At 33.8% G+C, this 19,993-nt stretch overlaps 4 protein-coding genes across 5 annotated transcripts; 2 read left to right on the top strand and 2 right to left on the bottom strand.

Annotated features, from left to right (window-relative positions):
- Positions 1 to 1,097: 1,097 nt before the first annotated feature.
- LOC112717154 (isoliquiritigenin 2'-O-methyltransferase) lies at positions 1,098 to 3,632 on the top strand. The gene is made up of 4 exons (XM_025769257.2): positions 1,098 to 1,586; positions 2,628 to 2,947; positions 3,084 to 3,148; positions 3,222 to 3,632. Exons 1-4 carry the CDS (start codon positions 1,171 to 1,173, stop codon positions 3,519 to 3,521), a joined length of 1,101 nt encoding a protein of 366 aa, XP_025625042.1. The 5' UTR covers positions 1,098 to 1,170; the 3' UTR covers positions 3,522 to 3,632.
- Positions 3,465 to 8,395, top strand: LOC112717151 (uncharacterized). Of its 2 annotated transcripts, XM_072205601.1 has the most exons (9): positions 3,465 to 3,578; positions 3,835 to 3,955; positions 4,586 to 4,879; positions 5,542 to 5,825; positions 6,027 to 6,155; positions 6,809 to 6,931; positions 7,303 to 7,410; positions 7,838 to 8,016; positions 8,101 to 8,395. In XM_072205601.1, exons 2-9 carry the CDS (start codon positions 3,901 to 3,903, stop codon positions 8,222 to 8,224), a joined length of 1,296 nt encoding a protein of 431 aa, XP_072061702.1. In that variant the 5' UTR covers positions 3,465 to 3,578; positions 3,835 to 3,900; the 3' UTR covers positions 8,225 to 8,395. The 2 variants fall into 2 exon arrangements, with proteins under 2 accessions (XP_072061702.1, XP_025625040.1); XM_025769255.3 differs by lacking the exons at positions 3,465 to 3,578; positions 3,835 to 3,955 and adding an exon at positions 4,266 to 4,509.
- A 678-nt stretch (positions 8,396 to 9,073) lies between these two features.
- LOC112717152 (peptidyl-prolyl cis-trans isomerase CYP40) lies at positions 9,074 to 13,799 on the bottom strand. Its single transcript, XM_025769256.2, has 9 exons — positions 13,319 to 13,799; positions 12,040 to 12,540; positions 11,775 to 11,862; positions 11,618 to 11,670; positions 11,320 to 11,424; positions 11,151 to 11,226; positions 10,026 to 10,063; positions 9,868 to 9,944; positions 9,074 to 9,341 (listed from the first exon to the last, which is right to left on the bottom strand). The coding sequence occupies exons 1-8, from the start codon at positions 13,487 to 13,489 to the stop codon at positions 9,891 to 9,893; spliced, it is 1,086 nt and encodes a 361-aa protein (XP_025625041.1). The 5' UTR covers positions 13,490 to 13,799; the 3' UTR covers positions 9,074 to 9,341; positions 9,868 to 9,890.
- A 311-nt stretch (positions 13,800 to 14,110) lies between these two features.
- On the bottom strand, positions 14,111 to 17,092 carry LOC112717150 (pentatricopeptide repeat-containing protein At2g15820, chloroplastic). The gene is made up of 2 exons (XM_025769254.3): positions 16,283 to 17,092; positions 14,111 to 16,189 (listed from the first exon to the last, which is right to left on the bottom strand). The coding sequence occupies exons 1-2, from the start codon at positions 16,757 to 16,759 to the stop codon at positions 14,345 to 14,347; spliced, it is 2,322 nt and encodes a 773-aa protein (XP_025625039.1). The 5' UTR covers positions 16,760 to 17,092; the 3' UTR covers positions 14,111 to 14,344.
- Between the last annotated feature and the right edge of the window lie 2,901 nt (positions 17,093 to 19,993).

Raw genomic sequence — 19,993 nt, 5'->3', positions numbered from 1 at the left:
TTAGTCTCACTGTAGGTCAAAGATAAATAATTAACGAAATGTCCTACATTATAAGAACAAAGTCGATAATTTGGACAATAAGTACAAGTTCTAGAGGCACAAAATCAACCGGGAATGCATCAATACATTTATTTATTATTTTTCTTATAATTAAAATGAAATATTTTCTATAAAACTAAAAAAAATGTAAATACATGTATTGATGCATCTACGGTTGATTTTGTGCCTCTATAACTTGTACTTATTCTCCAAATTATCGACTTTGTTCTTATATTGCTGTTATGTAGGACATTTCGTTAATTATATATTTGTCTTTGACCTCATGGTGGGATTAAATTGAAGTTAAATGAAACTTTTTTGGATTTAAATAAGACACTTTAAACCTTAAAGACCAAAATAGGATTATGCCCAAACGTAAAGAACTAATTTAGTACTTTACCCTTAATATAAAATTTATGTTAAATATAAAATATATATTAAAAATAAATTAAACCATATATATATATAGTATTTTAATTAAATAAACGAAGAATTTCCACCATGTCCAATGCATAACAACCACCAATAATCATTATTTAATATAGGATTTAGTTAATTGATGTTTTAAAAGTATATGTTAAAATAATAAATTAATTTTTTTTATTAAAAATACAAAAAATTTAAATTTTTAATATATTTATTTTGTATTTATTAGAAAAATATTTAAAAAATTTCACTAACAATAATTTTATCATATATTTTTAAGACACATGTTAACTAAATTCTTATAAAATCTAAGTCGTCATTATCACTATTAAGTATTATCATCATAAATACACACAAGTTAAGTTGACTTTATAACATTATTAATTGTTTTTTTAACGATTTAGTAAATATATAATCTTTAGTTATTATTATTATTTAATTTTTTTAAACCTTTTAGTTTAACGAAAAAATAAATTCACAAAAAATTAAAATTTTATTTTTGTAAACAAATTTTTTAATTACTAATATAACTGATAACAAGCTAAGTGAGGAAAAAATATGTAGAAAAGTTTGTTTAAATATTTCTAGCTTGTAGGCTAGTTTGGTAATATGCTTATATATAAAGTGAGCGTTTGTGAATTAAGCAAGATCATAGAAAGAGAGGCTATAAAAGTATAAATCAGTATATATATATTATATAACAATATGAGTTCCAGCAATAATAATTCCCAGAAGGAGGTTGACCATGATGCTTTGACTAAAGCTTCTTCAGTAGCACTTGCTCAAGTGTTTTCTTCAGTCTTGGAGGCTGCTGTTGATATGAACTTGTTTGAGATCATATCAAAGGCAGAGAGCTCGTTAGGCATGTCAGCTTCTGAGATTGCGTCTAAGCTTCCAAAGCAACACAGTGAGATGGGTAGTAGACTTGAACGCATGCTGCCATCATTGGTGGCTCATTCTCTTCTCTCTTGCTCCATTCGCACCATTAATGAAGACGGTGACACTGAGAGGGTTTATGCAGTTTCCCCTGTTGGACAATACTTTAGACGTAGTCATGATCAATCGGAAAACTCCTTGGCTGCACTCTCAACTTTAATCTATCGAGGATATCGTCATGTTTGGTAACTGTTTCTCAAATTCTATTATTAATTATTTATTCAATATTAAGCATTTTAATTAGATCATTACCATTTTTTATTGCATTTGTCTTACAGTTAATACTAGTTAGCTTCTCATTTTTTTTCTACTAAAAATATTGCTATTGACAAGACTAGGTGCTTGTTTGGGTGCCATTAAATCAATAATTTTTTTTATATTTTTTAGTATTTTTGATAAATTTTTAATAGTAAAAATAAAAGTATTAAAAAATAAAAAATATATTATTTTTGAGAAGTTACAATTTACATCTTTTTTTTAAAAGATCTTTGGGTTTGTTTAAGTGAACTTCTAACAATTTTTTTTTAGTTTTTCTTAAAGATCTTATCAAGAAGTAAAAGTAATTTTATGTTTGGGTATATGATACAAAAAGATCTTTTTATTTATCAATTATGTTTGGGTATAACAATATAAAAATACTTTTTTGTTTATTTATTACATGAAAAAAATCTTTTTAAAAAAGATGTAAATTATAGCTTTTCAAAAAAAATATTTTTTTTAGTACTTTTACTTTTACTATTAAAAATTTGTCAAACATACTAAAAAAAACATTTTTATTGAAAAAAAAAAATTTACCAAAATAATGAGTGCCAAACAAGCACTTTTTTTATTAAAAAAATATGTTTTTCACGTAATAAATGAAAAAAAAGTACTTTTATCTTATTTTATCTAAATATTAATTGATAGAAAATTTTTTTTTTATATAAAATCACTTTTATTTTTGTAAAAAATCTTTTAAAAAAATATCATTTTAATTTTTTTTCTCAAGAATGGTGCCCAAACAAACTCATATGTATCACAATTTTTATTATAACTAAACAAATTAAAATATGTGATCTCCTCGATCGATAAATATCGTGTACACTAAAATTAGCCATGAAAATTAGTCACTAATATAAAATACGTGTTGGAATTCAAAATATACATTAAAGATGAAATCTGTATAAAACAAAAGCATCACAGTAATTAGGAGGATAATTAAATAATTTTTATTTTCTTCAAAATAGGAAAGATACAAAAGATGCAATATTGGATGCTAACAATCACAACCATTTCCAAAGAATGTATGGAAAGATGGCATTTGAATATATGGAAACAGACAGAGAGTTAGGTAACCTTTTCGGAGAAGCAATGTCTCAAGCAGGGCCTTTAGGAGTGAAATCAATCCTTGATGCATATAAAGGAGGCTTTGATGGAATATCAACGTTAATTGATGTAGGAGGTGGATATGGACAAGTCCTCAAACAAATTCTCTTCCAATATCCATCAATTAAAGGAATTAATTTTGATTTGCCTCATGTTGTGAAAAACGCACCCCCTCATCCAGGTAATGTCCACATTATTATATTCACTAATTTATTTGATGATCTCATGTAAGTTGATAACTTCACCTAAAATCGACTTCAAATCGACTTCACCTGAAGTTTCCACCCTCAGGTAATTATTTTATTTTACACATGAAGGGATAGAGCATATCGGGGGAGACATGTTTGAAAGTGTTCCAAAAGGTGATGCCATTTTGATCAAGGTTTGTAGCTGCAAAAGAATCATTCAAATTTCTTTATCAATCTATCCATTAAAATAAGTCATTATTTGATCAGCATGTATGTCATAACTGGGGAGATGAAGAATGTGTCAAGTTTTTGAGAAAGTGCTACGAAGCTTTGCCAGCAGATGGGAAGGTTATAGTTTTGGAAATTTTAGTGCCAGAAATTCCCAAGTCGACATCAAAGGATATTTGTGCTGTGGACATGGATTACAGTATGTTTCTAGTTCATGGTGGAAAGGAAAGAACCGAGAAACAATATGAGAAATTATGCAAGAGGTCGGGATTCTCCAGATTTAAGGTTGCTTGCAATGATTCAAGTGCCATTGATGCAGTGATGGAGTTTTACAAATAAAAATGAATTCCCTTCTGTAACTTGTTATCCTTGTAAAATTTGGTGTAATTTGAGAAGGTGAAAATAATGAATCCAAACTAACATATATATAGCTTATCAGTTATGTTGCAACTTGCATTGCCTAATTAACTAACTAACTAACTAACAAGTAACCATTACTGAGTCCCCTCTTGGCTCTTGCTATTTCATTCATTTTCCCTTGCACTAAAACTATGCAATTGGATTCTTTCGCTTTTTTCTCTTAATTCATAATGTTAAGTGTCTTTTATTATATATCATCCATTGGTCATAGTTTTGAATTCTTTATTGCCAGAAATTCCGAAATCAACATCTAAGGATACTTGTGCTGTGGATCTCCATTTTGTCATGTTTCTAGTTCATGATGGAAAGGAAAGAACCTGAGAAACAATTTGAGAAATTATGCAAAACCTCAGGTAAAAGTGTGGCTTGGGTTACTTAGGAAATGAAATGAAATATTGAAAAATATATATATAAGTAGAAGTGGAACTAGTAAAGATTAACTTTTTTTTTGACAAAATGAATCTAAAGAAATATTTTAGCCTCTTAAAGGTCGATTTTGTCAGACAAAATTTATAAAATATAAGAATGCATATTCTAGAAGAGTTTCTAAAAATCATTATATTTTAACGCAATTTTATACGAGTTTGTATAAAAAATTAAGATATTTTAATCTTTTAATTTGATGATTTTATACTTAAATAGTTTTTTTTTTTTGAAGATTTCTTTTATATGAATGACCAAAAGTTTAAGAAATAAAAAAGGCTAAGAATTCAAAAAGATTTGAAGCGGAAGGTGAAGTGAGTGAGTGAGTGAGAGAGAAGAGAGAGAATAGCGATGGCTCGTTCGATCTCGCAAGAAGCGTTCGACGAGCTGGTGAGAGAGAACATTGACGACCTCGGAATGGAGCCTTCGGAGGCCCTCCAAGACGCCATCCACACCCTCTCTCTCCAAGGCGTCAACCTCTCCGGTCTCTCTCTCTCTCTTCTCGTGTCGTTTCTCATTTCCCGCTGTCGTTTTGCCTTCTTACTTTTTTCTTTTTGTAGGTATTGTGACTTGCCTTCCGGGAGAGACCAGTCCCGTCATCCGGTGCCTCGATAAGCTCAAGCAGCAGCTGCCTTCTCAGCTTCGTGATCCAGTAGACGACGTCGTTTGGACTGACATCGGGGTGTCGTTTGATGAGCTTAGAGCTTTGTGCTCTCAAGACAAAGCCAATGCTGCTATTGCCACTAAGAATGGTGCGGTGGAGTTGCTTTGCTCTCTTTCTTCTAAGATTCCCGCTGCTACTTCTCAAGCGGCGCTTCTTTCGGCTTTCAATGCTTTGACAGCTTTGCTTCATGGTGAGGATCACCTGATGTTCTTGATGCTTCTTCAGTTTCTTGTTTTCTATTTCCAAAGAAGTTGAAATTTTAATTCATTGTCTGAGGAAATCTGTTCATGCTCTGCTTTGATGTAAATCTTTAGTAGCCGATCCAAAAGTTAGATAAAACAGAATGATTCTGTTTGTGTGAGACAGTGATTTATAGGCAATGTAAGACTTGGTTGTATAGTTGTGATTTATTGTTTTCAGGAACTCAGTAGTTACACTTAAAATGGTTCAGATGTTATATATACTAAGAATAAGAATTGGTTATGTGTGACGATGATTTCGTTATTCAAGCAGGATGATTGAATGAGGCTGATGAGCTGTTCAAATGGTTGTTGACTAATTGCTTCCTCTTTAATAATTTTTCATTTTCCATTCCCAAAAATGCAAAATTTTCTTAATTGAAGTTGTTACAATTTTCATTTCCACTTGTCAAAGCAATATTTTCTTGGGTGTTGTATCTTGTTTTAACAAAAGTATCATGTCATAGTATTATCTGAAATTACAATTTAAGTCTTGGAAAGTTCTGGCCTTAGTATTGTATTTGATTTTTTAATTTGCTGATCTTCAAATTCAATATATATTGCTTATATCATGCTTCTTTCTACCATAAATTGTATGTCCTTGTTACTGCAGATGTTCAAAGTACAGGAACATTTAAGATCAGCAATGGACCAAGGATGATAATTGGTTTCCTAAATGATAACAAGCAAAATATAGATGTCTTAAATAGTGGATTTGGCGTTGTGGCTTCAGCAGCAACTGGTGATGAGATTCTCAAGGAATCATTCATGGAGTTGAAAGTTGATGAGCTAATCATGGAGATAATGTCCATACATAAGAATGCTGGCATTCAAAATTTATATGATGCTATTCGTGTATTGTTAACACCCGATGATAGTCGAGTTGTAGCTTCACAAGTAAGTTTCCCCTGAATATGTATATGTTCAGGGTTGAAGAAATAGTGTCAGGCATAGATACAAGAAGAAATATACGTACTTAGAAAAATAATTTGGTGATTAGTGATTAATGATTAGTGAATAGGTATTCTCCATTTATCCTAACTTCAGGTTTTGCATTATGCTATATCATGACTTAAAAGTATCATATTCCATTTTCAGGTCTATGGTTATGCAAGAAAATTTGCAAAGATTGGTATTGCAGAAGCTCTTGTGGATTCTCTGCGTGCAGGACTCAGCTCCCCTGACCTAGTTTCAGCATGCATCACTTTGAAGGCCATTGCTGTAAATGTAAGTGAATTAAAATCTAATCCTATATTAGCTATGAAATATTGAGGAGGTTTGAAAAACTAATGGAAAAATCACTATTAGATCATAGTAATTCAGTTGGGTGATTTTAGGTGATATTTGTGGGTGACTGGTCCTACAAAATTGTCATCATTATCCTTGATAGTCTCAACATTCCCATTGAAAGCCCGTAATCTTTTTATGTATGCTGTCTATGCATATGAATATGAATGTATGATTCCAAGGGTTGAGTTGCTGCAATTTTATTTTATTTGTTTTCTTTTGGCATTTCTTTTTTGTGAATTGTTATAAAGGAGATTTCACTTGAGCTTATGGGAAGATTTCCCTTCGCACCTATAAGATTGGTTCTGTTGTATGATAATAAGCTAACCAGAAATATCAGATTTATATTGCAATACAAAAGATGATTTGTTGGATAAATGGACATATTTGACAATATAGAAATAGAAATTGATGCATCGTAATCATGGATCAATCTATGGCTTTAATTTTGATTTGTTATATTTATATAGTTTTTCACTATTTGGAGTTGCTATGTTGTCATAAACAGTAGGTTGTCTAACATCTTCAAATTGAGACATAATTCTGCATTTTATTGTGCTGCTTTTGTTGAGTATTTATATTCTACGTTGCAGGATGAAATATGTAAATCCATTTCTGAAATAGGTGGTATTGATGCAATACTCAGATGTATAGAGGACAGTGGTGAGCAAGGCAACAAAGCTGTGGCCAAAGTGTGTTGCTCATTACTTTCGAAGGTATAAGTTGAAACCATTTCTCCTCAAAGGCACCTGGAGGGGGAAAAAAAGAGAAAAAGAAGAGAGAGAGGAGGGGGGGGGGGCGGTTCTATGCAAAATAATAGTCTTCCTACTGCCTATGGTTCTTTTGAGCCAAAGTTTATTTTGGTATTTAGATTTTTATTTGTTAAAAGGAAGCTATATCACTTGGAGCTGAGTCTGTTATAACCGTAAGGTCCTCGCATATGTTACATGATTGCCATTTTCCACACTACACCCAACTTTGAAGATATTGTCAACTTTAGCAAAACATCTTTCTAAATTTGAATGTAACATCATTCTTTTTTAATGTTGAAAGACTCACCTTGTATCTTAAATGTTTAATTAATCAGTTGGCAGGAAGTGATACAAATAAGAGTGAAATTGTTGGGAAAGGCGGGATGGATAAGCTAATCAAACTTTCAGCCAGGTTTAATGATGACCCTTCTGTTTTGCAAGAGGTACAAACCTGCAATTTCTGTTGAGAGCTTGTGTGAAATAGTTCAAACTATTAATGACACTATTTTGTAGAGATTTAGTGAAAATTTCCTGGTTTAATGTAAATTGTGCTGCTCCAAATGGTTTTACTTCTTTATTATGCTTAATTGTATCATTATGCTTCGGTAGCTTTATTAATCCAAACTCCAAAGGATGTGAATTAACTGATTCTACTGTTACTTTTGAAATGTGGAAGGAAATGCTGAAATTCAGATTTATTATGCAGATTCCTGTCTTTTGATAGATTTGATCCTTATAATTGCCAATATTTATAAAATCCAGTGCATGTCCTGCAGAGACTTTTACAAAAAAGTTTCCTGATATACTTGGATTTGTATCATATCTTGCATCTCAAAGCTTTCCATTTTATCGGTTTTATTTGTGATGCAGATTATGTCCATCATTTCTGTGCTTTCGTTAAGATCTCCAGAAAATGCAGCCCGTGCTGTTGAAGCAGGCGCTGGTGACCTTGCTATTCAGGCCATGCAGAAATTCCCTGCAGCAGCCCAAATGCAAAGAAACTCCTGTCTTATGATCAGAAATCTAGTAGCAAGAAATCCCGAGAACAGGCAAGTTTTATAAACAATGCAAATCATTCTTTCTTTCCGTCATAGTTTTCTTAATTAAACACTAACAAAGTTCCCTTTGGACAGGACTGTACTGCTGAATAATGGAGTTGAGAAATACATAAGGAAGGCCAAGCAAACACACGCTAATTGTAAGGATGCTGCCACTGATGCGCTCAGGGATTTGGGTGTTGATGGTTACAACTTGTAGGTGCCATTTTTGTTTTCTGTGTGTGTATTATTGCTTTATTTCTAACATGAAACTTGTTCTTTTTTTTGTTATTATTATTTTGGGTGCTTATGTGAAAGAATGAGTGCGGATATGTGACTGACGCGGGATTCGGTGTACAAAGTTGAGGCTATAATAGGCTTGTTTGGATAATACGCTTCCCGACTTTTTTCATCTTTTCATGTTGTTTGGATAACACTTGCACAAAATCATATATTCATGAGATTCAAAATCCAAAATCCAAAATCCTAAATAATTAGTGGTAGGACTTTCAAAACTCAGCAAGATATGTTTTTAGAACTCCAAATTTATACACTTACTCTTTGAATCCGAAATAAATTTACAACGATGTTACATGATTAAGTCATTTTGGAAACGAAGCTTAACAAAGTTGGTATTAACTTATTGGCATAATAAAAACCAATTGAAAAGAAGAAAGATATGCATAAAAAGAAAAGAAGATTTTGTTAAACTTGATTACAAAAATAATTTGTTCATTTAAAAAATTTATAGTAATAAATTTTCAAAACTTGCAATATTGTTTTAGTATATTTTTTTGGGCTTAAAATCCTAAATTTGTATTTAAGCTTTTGAAATCCCAAACAATTCAGTAGTAGGGTGCTAAAACCCTTACAAGATGAGCATATTTTTTAGTATATAAAACCCTAAATTTATAAATTTTACATGACTTGAAACCCTTAAAAATTCTATAGCAGGAAATAAATGTCCAAAACCTCTACAATATGAATATTACGGGTTAAAATCTATGATATGTTTTTTTTTAAAGCTCATGTCAATTGCATTTTTCAGGGACTGAATTCCTAATAGATCTTTAAGTAACTTGGTAATTCTCTAAAATCATAAAATGAGAAGTGTACAAAAACCGAACTTGGGAATTTTGATGACCCATAAAGCTTGAAAGCTTTTCAAAAAATAGAATCGCCAAGGCAAAATTGTTAGCAGAAAATTTCATCTAAGAATAGTAACAATCCATAATCCACTTGTTAGTCCTCAGTTTAATTTCTGGTACTTCTAATAACGATGGGATCAAGATAGTATCTTTTGCATTCCATGCAGCTTTCCACCCTTGAAGATGAGCCTGAAAGGAAGAAACACAAATATCAGTCATGGAAGGCTATATGAAAACTAATTGGAACCAAATGATTTATTAGTGCAGACTGAAATGAACTTATTCGAAATTGAAAACTTCACGCATTTGTTGTTTTTGTTCTCAATTGTTACATAAATAGTGAAAATAAAAAACGAAAATAAGAATATCTTTCAATCTTTCCTTCACATAAACCAATTCTCTATTTTTAAAGTCAACAAAAGATTACCTATTTTCTATTTTTATATCATGCTTTCACTTTTTAAATACAAAATCTTGTAAAAAATAAATCACTGAATAAGAACAAAAAATATAAACAATAATGGAAGATAGAAAATGAAAGCAAATACCAATTCCGCCCTAAAGTACTGAAAATGAAAAAGGAAATCAAGTAGATCTCAATGCTTCACATGAATTACTTTTGAAGTTTAGGTAACATGCAAATTGATATCTTTACAGTAAATTGTCTTTCAGGTTCAAGGTAATTCATATCCCTAAAAGTTTATTTGAGTGTTACCTTGCTTAGCCTACGGGAAATGCTTATTGAAACATCTTGCTATATGCCTTTTTCTCCTGGTCACGCCTATCAGCAACCTACAACATAATATAACCAGTTAAATTCGCAATACGCTTATAATGCACCTTCATGATTGCTCAACTTAGATATACACTCACCTTCTTCCTGGCAGCAGCAAGTTCCTTCTTAATCCCAGCTGTAAGTAACAAGGTATCAAGTAAGCAATCAAATTTGGAAGACATTTTATCTCGAGTTCAGTGGAAAATTTCATTCATCATTATTAAAGAGATATTTATTACTTATTGTTCAGATTCAAATCTTAATAAAAATGACAGTTAATTTCATTTATGTTCAGATTGTATTGAAAAGGTGTTTCATATAAAGAAAATAATAATTGAACACTTCTGATAAATCATGAACCTACCAGATAGATGACAAAATTAAATGTCCACCTATATAAGTACAACTAGGGCTGCGTTTGTTTTTGGAGACAGGACCGGACATGACACTAAGACAGAGGCAATAGAACGGGGACACTAAAAATTATTTTTTGTGTATTGTGTTTGGATACGATGGACAAGACACTAATGTAATGTCCTGTATTATGTTTGAATAGATATGGACAAAACTAAAATATTATGCAAAATGACTAAAATAGTCATGTGATTCCAAATTTTTTACATCAAGTACAAATTAATTTAATAAAAAATAAGAGTATGTAGGAGTACAGAAAATTACAAGAAGAATTGGTTTATGAACTAATAAGATAAAAATGGTATTAAAGTAACAAAATTAAGAATAAATAAAGTAACGTAAAGTAGAAGAGTGAATTAAGTCTCTGTTAATATAGCATGCCATAGAGAAGAGAATTAACGAAGAGGAATAAATTAATTATCTAGTCAAGTAAAAAATTCTACCAAAAAAAGAGAGTATCTGAAAAAAAAGAACGCAGAGAAAGAAGAACTACGATGTAGAGAAGACGCTAAAATAAGAAGAGATAATAGTAGAATAATAAAAAATATCTATAGATAGAAAGAGAAAAAATTTTGATAAAAAAGTCCGTGTCCACCTTCTCAAATCCCGTGTCCATCATTTTCCTTCGTAAAAGAGTGGACACAAAAATATAAAATAGTGTCCTGAAGACAATGTGTTCCGTGTCCATGTCTCTGCCTCCAAATACGTTTTAAACATTAGTTGTCCATGTCTTTATGTTCTGTCTCCGAAAACAAACGCTACCTAGTAGTTCTTGTCTAACTAAAGCCTTATACAAAATCACAACTTACCATCATTTGGCTCTAAGACCAGTGCATTTTTAAAGCTTTCAACTGCAGCATCTATGTCATGGAGTGCCATATGTGCCTGGTAAGTTCAAAGCCACACAGTTATCATAAAGGAAAGTTGGATAGATTTAATAAAATACAGCCAAAAAACCTCCTCAATTCAGATATCAACCTGTCCTTGCCGGAATAATGCTTTGACATTGTTGTCCTCTTCACGCAGTGCAAACTCAGCATCGAATAATGCTCCTTTAAGATCTCCTAATTTTAATTTACATGCCTACAAAATTGTATAGCAGAAAAACAACATTAACGAGAAGCACAAACACAACAGAGAAAAAAAAAGAAAAGGGGGGGGGGGGGGGGGCAGGGGAAGAGAATCAGTTCTATTATGCAGATTAGAAACAGGACTTGATGGAAAATGCATTAAAATGAATGCATTTTGAAGTATAGAAATAGTAACTTAAACTTACAGAACTGTTTGTAAAAATTTGAGACTTAGTTTTCCTCAAGGCTATGCTTTTCTCTGCAAAATCATAAGGATGTTACCATAAGTGGATGAAGTGGTGAGCATCTGCAGAATAATCACTATATAATCCATTCATTCATTTGTTGGAAAAGCTAGCATACCTCCATCAATCCCTTCTTTCTCCCAACAAACATCCAAGTAGCGCAAAGCCTTGCGATACTTTCTTTGAGCCATTTTATAGTCTTGCTTCTATCAGAAAAAAAGAAAAAATTCCCCGGAAGGAAATTGAGCCAACAATAATAATCAAGGAACAATTATAGGCTGAAGAACAATCTCCCATTCAAACTCTTAAAGAGATCATTTATTTAACAGTATGGAATAATACAACAAAACTAACAACATGAGATGAATCATAACAAGCGATACCTTGTAATACCCATTTCCAAAAGTTTTAATAGAGTCTACAGCATACATCCACCACTGAAGCTCATCAGGTCTCTCGTCAAGGTCTGCTGGCCAATCAGGGAAAGTATCACCATCCTTGAAAAAGTCAAGTATTCCATCATCTTCTCCTTCGGGAATTTCTCCACAATCTACGATTTTAACATCAAGTGTAGGACGATCATTATCTCCAGTTGTCACATGCTCAACCGAGCGGACTACTCCCATTCCTTTGACTACCTTCCCAAATACAACATGTTTGCCGTCTAGATGAGGAGTTCGGGTAGTTGTGATAAAAAATTGAGACCCATTTGTATTGGGACCACAATTCGCCATGGATAACATCCCTTTCCTTTCATGCTTCAACTCAAAATTTTCATCTTCAAACTTCAGTCCATAAATCGACTCTCCTCCAGTACCATCTCCAGCAGATATATCACCTCCTTGGATCATAAAGCCCTTAATAACACGGTGAAAGCAAGAACCCTGAAAAGATAACCAATATGAATTAAAGTTTCGAATTGATATCATTGTTTTCAAGAAGGAACCATTGTAACTTCATTAGAACCCTGTGATTTGGGCACAAGCCAGTCTCTATTTAGCTTTCACCGAACCCACATTACCTCAACATTTTAAACAGACAACAACCAGATGCAATTAGTCTTCAGATGTCCAAAAAATGTCAGAACAAAAAAATTACACTAGGAAGGAAGTAATAACAGGAAGTAGTCCGTCCCATTTGTATTATTATGAGCAAAGCAAAATGCATACAATAATAACTCACAAATCATATCCTAACATATAATGTAAAATCATCATAAAGCATAAATTATAATTCAAAAAGCATACATTACTAATAAGAGAATAATGTGATACTCTTATACTATGCTCTGGATTTTTTTTTTTCCCTATAGCTTAGCATTAGTGTTTGATGTTTATCTTATTTTCCATCAAAGAACACTTTTTCCAGCAAAGGAGTCTCATAAACCACCTCAAAATCAAAATAAGATAGCAAATAGTAGTATAAACACATAGTCAAGGGCACAATCGTCTTTTCCAACGTCCTCTTTCAAAAACAATTGGAAAAAAGAGGAACCTTCAACTTAAACCCTTTCTGCAACCGCAACAGCAAAGAAAACATCACAAATTAAAACAGATACAGAATCTTCATAGTTGGAAGGAACCTCCTTACATGTTATTGAAAGGAAAAGTTATTACCTTTATAGTTAGTGGGAAAATAGAAGGAAGGAAAGAAAGTAAAGACCTTGAAATGAAGGGGCACATGAGTGTTAGGAGCAATGCCTTTGTTGCCAATGCAGAGAGCCCTAAAATTCTCAGCGGTTTTGGGAACCACGTCATCGAAGAGTTCAATCACTATTCTTCCTTCTAATTCGTCTCCAATGCTAATGTCCAAAAAGCACCTTGGTCTTCCCATCTTCAATTCCGTTTATTGATTTACCCTTTCTGCCCCTGCCTCTGCGTCTCCGTCTGAGATTCAGTGAAGTCAAGTTCAAGTTCGGTGTTAGGGTAGAAGGAAGAGGATGAAGAGTTGAGATGGCAGTAGAAACTTTAAAGACCTTCTAGAATCTTCGACCAAACTTAATGGCAAAGAAGCGCAAGTAGTGTGAAAACTGAAAAATAGTGAATCCTTGCTCTTTTGATTTGAAATAACCACGAAACCCAAATTCCTCCTAATTAACCCAAAGAAATATCGCTGTCGCTATTAAATTAAATAAAAAAATGAAACATTTAACTTAAAGCTTTAGGGAATTATATATATTTTTTAAGAAATAGATTAAAATTATATTAAAAGCCCAAACTTGTATTTCTTTAGAACTATTCATTTCCATGTTTTTTTATTTTATTTTCAGCTACGGTATTTCCTAATTTTAGGATTTTTTGGAAAATAAAAAATAAAAACCTGTTTATTTTCGTCATTTTATTTATTTATGAAAATATAAAATATAAAAAAATTAATCAAAAAAATAATTGAACATTACTATTATTACTTGAAATAAATGAAATAAAAATCTAGTCTTAATAAGATTCATGAATATCCCAAGAAGTGCTACATAATATTATTGATTGATTAATATGTAGAATAACAATAATAGTTCAATTTATTTTTATAACTAATACAATGAAAGTCCATTCTCTATGCAATTGGGGATTAAGAATATACAAAAGGGGTATTTCAGAAGTTTGCAACATAGCAGCCACTTCAGTGTCAGTGAGATGACTAAAAGCAGCTCCAAATCCGATCATGATTCATGAATGTGGTGTATGTTTATCAGTCAGAATCACTATTGAAATTAATGTTCTCATTTTCCATTGAACCCCCCTCCAATGTGTGGTCACCTGCTTCAGGAAACACCCTTACATCTTCTAAAACATAAGGTTCAACCAATTTCCAGAAGGAAGATGAATTGCTTCCCAGAAAACCAATCCAAAATACCCTCCCTTTCCTCTTTACCTTACAGTCCAAGGACATGGCTTTGAACTTTCTGACAATGTTCTCAACCCCCTCGCGCCTTCCCTTTATCTTCAGCAGGATATCCCCTGACGAATTTCGACAGCCTCCATACATGTACCAGTATGCAAGAACACATGGTGACAACCACCTATGGACAAGTGTTGGAATCGTTGGCTGACCCTTTGACCAAAACTGTTCTGCATAGAAGCCAAAATGAGAGCTCGCAATGGTACAAAACTTGTTTGGTATCTTCTCATTGTCAATGTCACCACTCGGCTTAAAAGAAGGATGCAGCCACTCATAGAACTGGCGATGTATATGACTCTTCAGGACATAATGGTAGCTAGAATTAACCTTAAAATCGAAACGGATAGTGTGATTCTTCCTTTGGTCATCAGAATCAATCTGCAAACCACCCAAAAGCAACCCAATTAATATTTCCCTCTGCTCTTTGGTTAGCTTCAGGCTCATTGGTCTTTTAACAACTTTCCTATTCAAGCTCAAGAGATGGTCAAGCTTTTCCATCAATGGGGCTTCAATCTCGTACTTTTTCAGGCACATGAAGTCATAGATCTTTGCAGCCTTCAAGTGATTTCCAGAGGACAGGTATCCACTCAAGATAATGTTGCATGATCGGCCATTAACACCGACAGATCCATCGCGATTCATTTGGTTAAATATATTCTCAGCCTTTTCAAGATTACCAACCTTCACCAATGAATCCAAATATATACTGTATACAGTACAGCTATGACGACATTTCTCCTGGCACTGGAAGAATGCCTCTTCGAGTTTATCATGTAATTCCAAATTGTAGTACATGTTTAGTAAACTAATATAAGATGGTGTCAGTGGCTTCAAACCACTATTCAAAAATTCTGTCATAATGGATTCCGCAGATTCCAATTCTTGTGCTTTGCATAGTATCTCTATTATTTTGTTATATGCTGCAGCACTTGTTGTCTCTAGTTTCTCCTGCATCTCTTTAAATATCTCCAAAGACTTCTTAGGCATACCAACCTTCGAGTAGACTTCCATTTTATACACAAACGCATGAGGCGGGGGATCAATCTCAAGCTGAAGAAGTTTGGACCAAGTCTTCTCAGCTTCCTCCGCATCCCCCACCTTTGCACAAACCCTCAAGATGGATATTAGCACCTCCCCTCCCTGCTCAATTCCGGCACGTACCATCTCTTCCCTTATTTCATCTATCCGTTCTTTATCTACGGAATCCTGATAACTATGCAGCCAAATTAAGCCACCATAAATATCTTTATGCACTTGAAAACCGCTTGTAACCAAATGATGATATACAAACTCAGCTTGCCTAAGGTAATGTTTCGAAAGCATCCCGGGTTTGCTGACAAGAGCTTTGAAGAGGGAATTATGCAAGCTGAGACGAGGCTGGTAACCACCCAACTGAATCATACGATTGTAAATGCTGCATGCTTCATCCAAACAACCTTGAACAGGAGCACTAAGATAAGCAACAACTAATATATGGAAAGTTGACTCACTAGGAACACGACCTTGATTGATAATATCATCAAATACCTCGCGGCACTTTGAAAACTTTCGGTCTCTACCAAGAAAATCAGCTAGCTTAGTGGCAAGAGCAAAATCAAATCGGTACCAACTCTGTTGCATCATCCACTTGTATACCTTGAGAGTGAATTAAAGCAATTAAATTTCCCAACATGTAAATAAGAGTTGCAGTAATAAGAAATTAAGTGTGAAGAGGAAAAGTGAACTGACCCTAAAAGCAGTTTCATTCTCGCGAATGCGCATGCAATGGACGGCGAGATACGTGGCATCTTCCTGCCTCATCCATTTCCTCTGCCCATTCAGTATCTTCACAGCCGTCGACTTGTGAGCCGGAAGGTCCTTGCACAGCCACGCCAGCCTCGCCCTTCGCCACTCCTCCGGCAGCTCATTCAGCTCCTTCACCTCTACCTCCGCCGCACTTGACACCTTCCTCATATCTTCCGCCGCCCCCGCGCTTCTCTCGAATTCGAACGCCTCGATTTCCGGCAGCAGCGATTCATACTCTTCTTCTTGTTGTTGTACGGAGGCGGCGGAAGTGCCGGAGGAAGCGGAGAGGCGGGGAAATTGGCGGGGACGGCGGGAAAGTAACGGAGGCGGAAGGGAGATGCGGCAGGGGGAGTGGCGGAGATGTGAGAGGGAGAGGGAGAGGGAGAGTGAGAGTGAGAGGGTGTGGGTGGAAGTGCGCATGGAGAAAGAGGAAGAGGACTTAAGATTATTGTTAGGGTTAGACAAACACTTGAAGCTCTTCACTTTTCAGTTTTCACTCTTCACTCTTGAGCTCTTATCTATCTTACTCTGATCACCATCTTCTTCTTCTTCTTTGCTTCTTTCTACTCTGCAATTCCCCCAATCACTTCAATTTTTTTTTTTTTTTTTGTGGGATTATCTTTTTTGGTTTTGACCATTTTATGGGATTATCTAAACTCTAAAGTAAGTTTTGTTCATCCAAAAAGTTCGAGGTTTTAATACCCAGAAAATCTCTTACAAAGGGTTGAAAATTTACTTCTTCTAACATACTATAATTGTTGGATAAGATTTCTAAACTCGTAAAGTACAAGTTAATTATTTTTATTTTTTAGATTTAGACAATGGAGTTTATATAGGATGAGAATTACATATTTGATTATAATTAATTTTTTATTTTATCAATTTATGAATTTTAATTTTGGAAGATCTAAATTCATAATGGTAGTTAAACTAATTGAATTAAATAAATTAGGAAGTAATTATAAAATTATTTTTTAAGATACTTTCTCAAACAATTATGGTGTAAATGTTCTATTATTGTGTGAAAAGTAAAATAAATGTTGGAGCAATTTACTATAATAAATAATGTAGGATTCTTTATTACCATAATGGATAAAATAGAAAATGGATATCAAAATGCATTTTTTTCATAATTTATATAAATCGCGACAGTGATCTCGCAATTTACGAATACACGTAATTCGCTATAGCTTATAGGGGTGTCGCAGTTTATGTGTGAATGATTATTGTGTATAAACCGCGACAGGGTTTAGCGATTTATGCGTTAGTATAAATACGCTTTAGGAGCCTCGTGGATTACATTTGTGGTGGTTGTAAAATTTTTTAGAGAGAAAAAGAGAGGTTTTCTAGATAGAGGAAAAGAGAGAAAAGTGTGGGTTTGTTGAGTTGAGATCGGAGTCGGGACTACGACGGAAGCACATAGTCTTTACAGACTCAACGGCGTTGCGCACGTTGCTGACAGCATAAACGAAGAGGTTAGTTTGGTTATTTTTAGTTAATGTATTTCGTATAATATTTTTTCCTATGACTGTGATTTAAGTATTTAAATTTAGATTTAAATTATTATTTTAAATCATAAAATTTAGTATTTAATTAATTTAGATTAAGGTATGCCTTTCATTGAATTTTGTGATTTAGAAAATAAGAACTGTATATTACCTGTTTAAACTTTAATATTGTATTTTTTGTGTTATATTACTTTAAATTAGTGTTGGATTTTTTATATGTTTGGTTTTTTATGTCACATGCTCCAACCGACTAGGTGTATTTATAGTGTCCGAAGGCAGCAGAACATGCCTCTGCTTGACAGGATTGTACCCTATCTGGAGAGGGCTAGTTTGTACCATCTAGCGAGACTCAATGCCAGGTGGTTCTGGTTGGACAAGGCCTTAGCCAGCGCTTTCATTGAGAGGTGTCGCTCTGAGACGCATACCTTTCATATGCCCTTTAGAGAGTGCATAATCACGCTGCAGGATGTAACATACCAGCTGGAGCTGCCCGTGGATGGCTTACCTGTATCCGGTGCCTTACAAATTTTTAGAAGCTTATGGAAGAAGGCAAACCGGTGTGGGAGTGGTTTCAGGAACTGTTTGGCGAGCTTCCACCACAGAATAAGATAAAGCAGTATACAGTCTACTTCACCTGGTTTCATGAGAGGTTTAGGATGCTGCCAGATGATGCTGCGGAGGAGACCGTACGCATATATGCACGGGCTTATATTATGATGCTGCTTTCCACTCAGTTGTTCGTTGACAAGAGTGGAAATCAGGTTCATATACGGTGGTTGTCCTTTTGTGGCGAGACTTGATGATATGGGCAGTTATAGCTGGGGGTCGACAGCGTTGGCCTGGCTATATCGTTGCATGTGTCGGATGGGCAACATAAATGTGATAAACTTGACAGGCCCCCTACAGCTACTGTAATCATGGATAGGGTGCTGTACTTGCTTGATATACTTTGCCGTCATTGAGTGGCACCAGGAGGATAGGATGCTGTCACAGCTGGGTGGCGTTCAGCACGAGCCTGAGCCGGCCTCGAATATAGACTGGCTCCATGCCAAGGATGGGAGGGGTAGGGACAGATGGTTCCCGAGTTATTATTAGGTATGGCACCTTAGTTACCAGAACAGGGTTGATGCTGTCCTAAGTATCCCACGGGTGTCTGATCCCAGGTCCTCCGCAGACTTTCTGTGATGGTGGTACAGAATGATCCATAGGTTTCTATCACCGGATTCTTTGATTGCCGATCCTAGAGCCGAGGAAATCAGTCAGATTTGTATATCAGATTTGTTATGTACTTTTGTATTATATGTGTTTGTACTTAGTTTATTTCCATGGAATTAGGTGTGTGTTATGTATGTTTTTGTTAACAATAGACTTACTTTAGTTTATGTTTATGCAAACTGCTCACTAACGCATAAACTGCTAGACCCCTGTTGTGGTTTATGCACAATAGTCATTCACGCATAAACTGCGACACCCCTGTCGCGGTTTATGCTTATTTCCCCTAGCACGTAATCCGCGACATCCCTATAACGAATTACGTGTATTTGTAAACCGTAGAACTCCTATCACAATTTATATAAATTATAAAAAAATATATATTTTAGTATTTATTTTTCATTTTATACATTCTGATAATAAAAGATCCTACATTATTTATTATAGTAAATTGTCCTAAATGATGTTTAGTTATCTCTTCTCTAGTTTCTCTTGTAGTGATGCGGACTAAATGATGAAAATAAAATTTGGATTTGATTAAGGGTACTTTAAGGAATTAATAAAAGAAAACATTTAATAAAATATGACAAAAGAAAAACAATTGCTCTTAAAATAGGGCAAAATTATTTGTCAATTAAAAAATTAGATTAATAAAATTGAGTTAATAGATAAATAATGGTCAAATAATAAATTTGATGATCTTTTAATAATTTTTTTATAATTAAATTTTTTAAAATGTTATTATGTGAATAATGTAAAAATAAAAAATATCAATTAAAAAGTGGTATATATCTACTCCTACTTGAGTGTTTGAAATGAATTTCTCTTTAACTTTAATATCAGTATCTCTGTTACAACAAGGATAAAGATGGATGCTCATTGATGATGGATCTGATTTCTTATGGTGAAAGAAACAAATTCTCATGACAGCACA

This window comes from Arachis hypogaea, chromosome 10, assembly GCF_003086295.3.
Source record: "Arachis hypogaea cultivar Tifrunner chromosome 10, arahy.Tifrunner.gnm2.J5K5, whole genome shotgun sequence".
NCBI classification, from domain to species: Eukaryota; Viridiplantae; Streptophyta; class Magnoliopsida; order Fabales; family Fabaceae; genus Arachis; species Arachis hypogaea.
The sequence above is the reverse complement of the archived record's forward strand: the minus strand, read 5'-3'. Positions and strand labels throughout refer to the sequence as shown.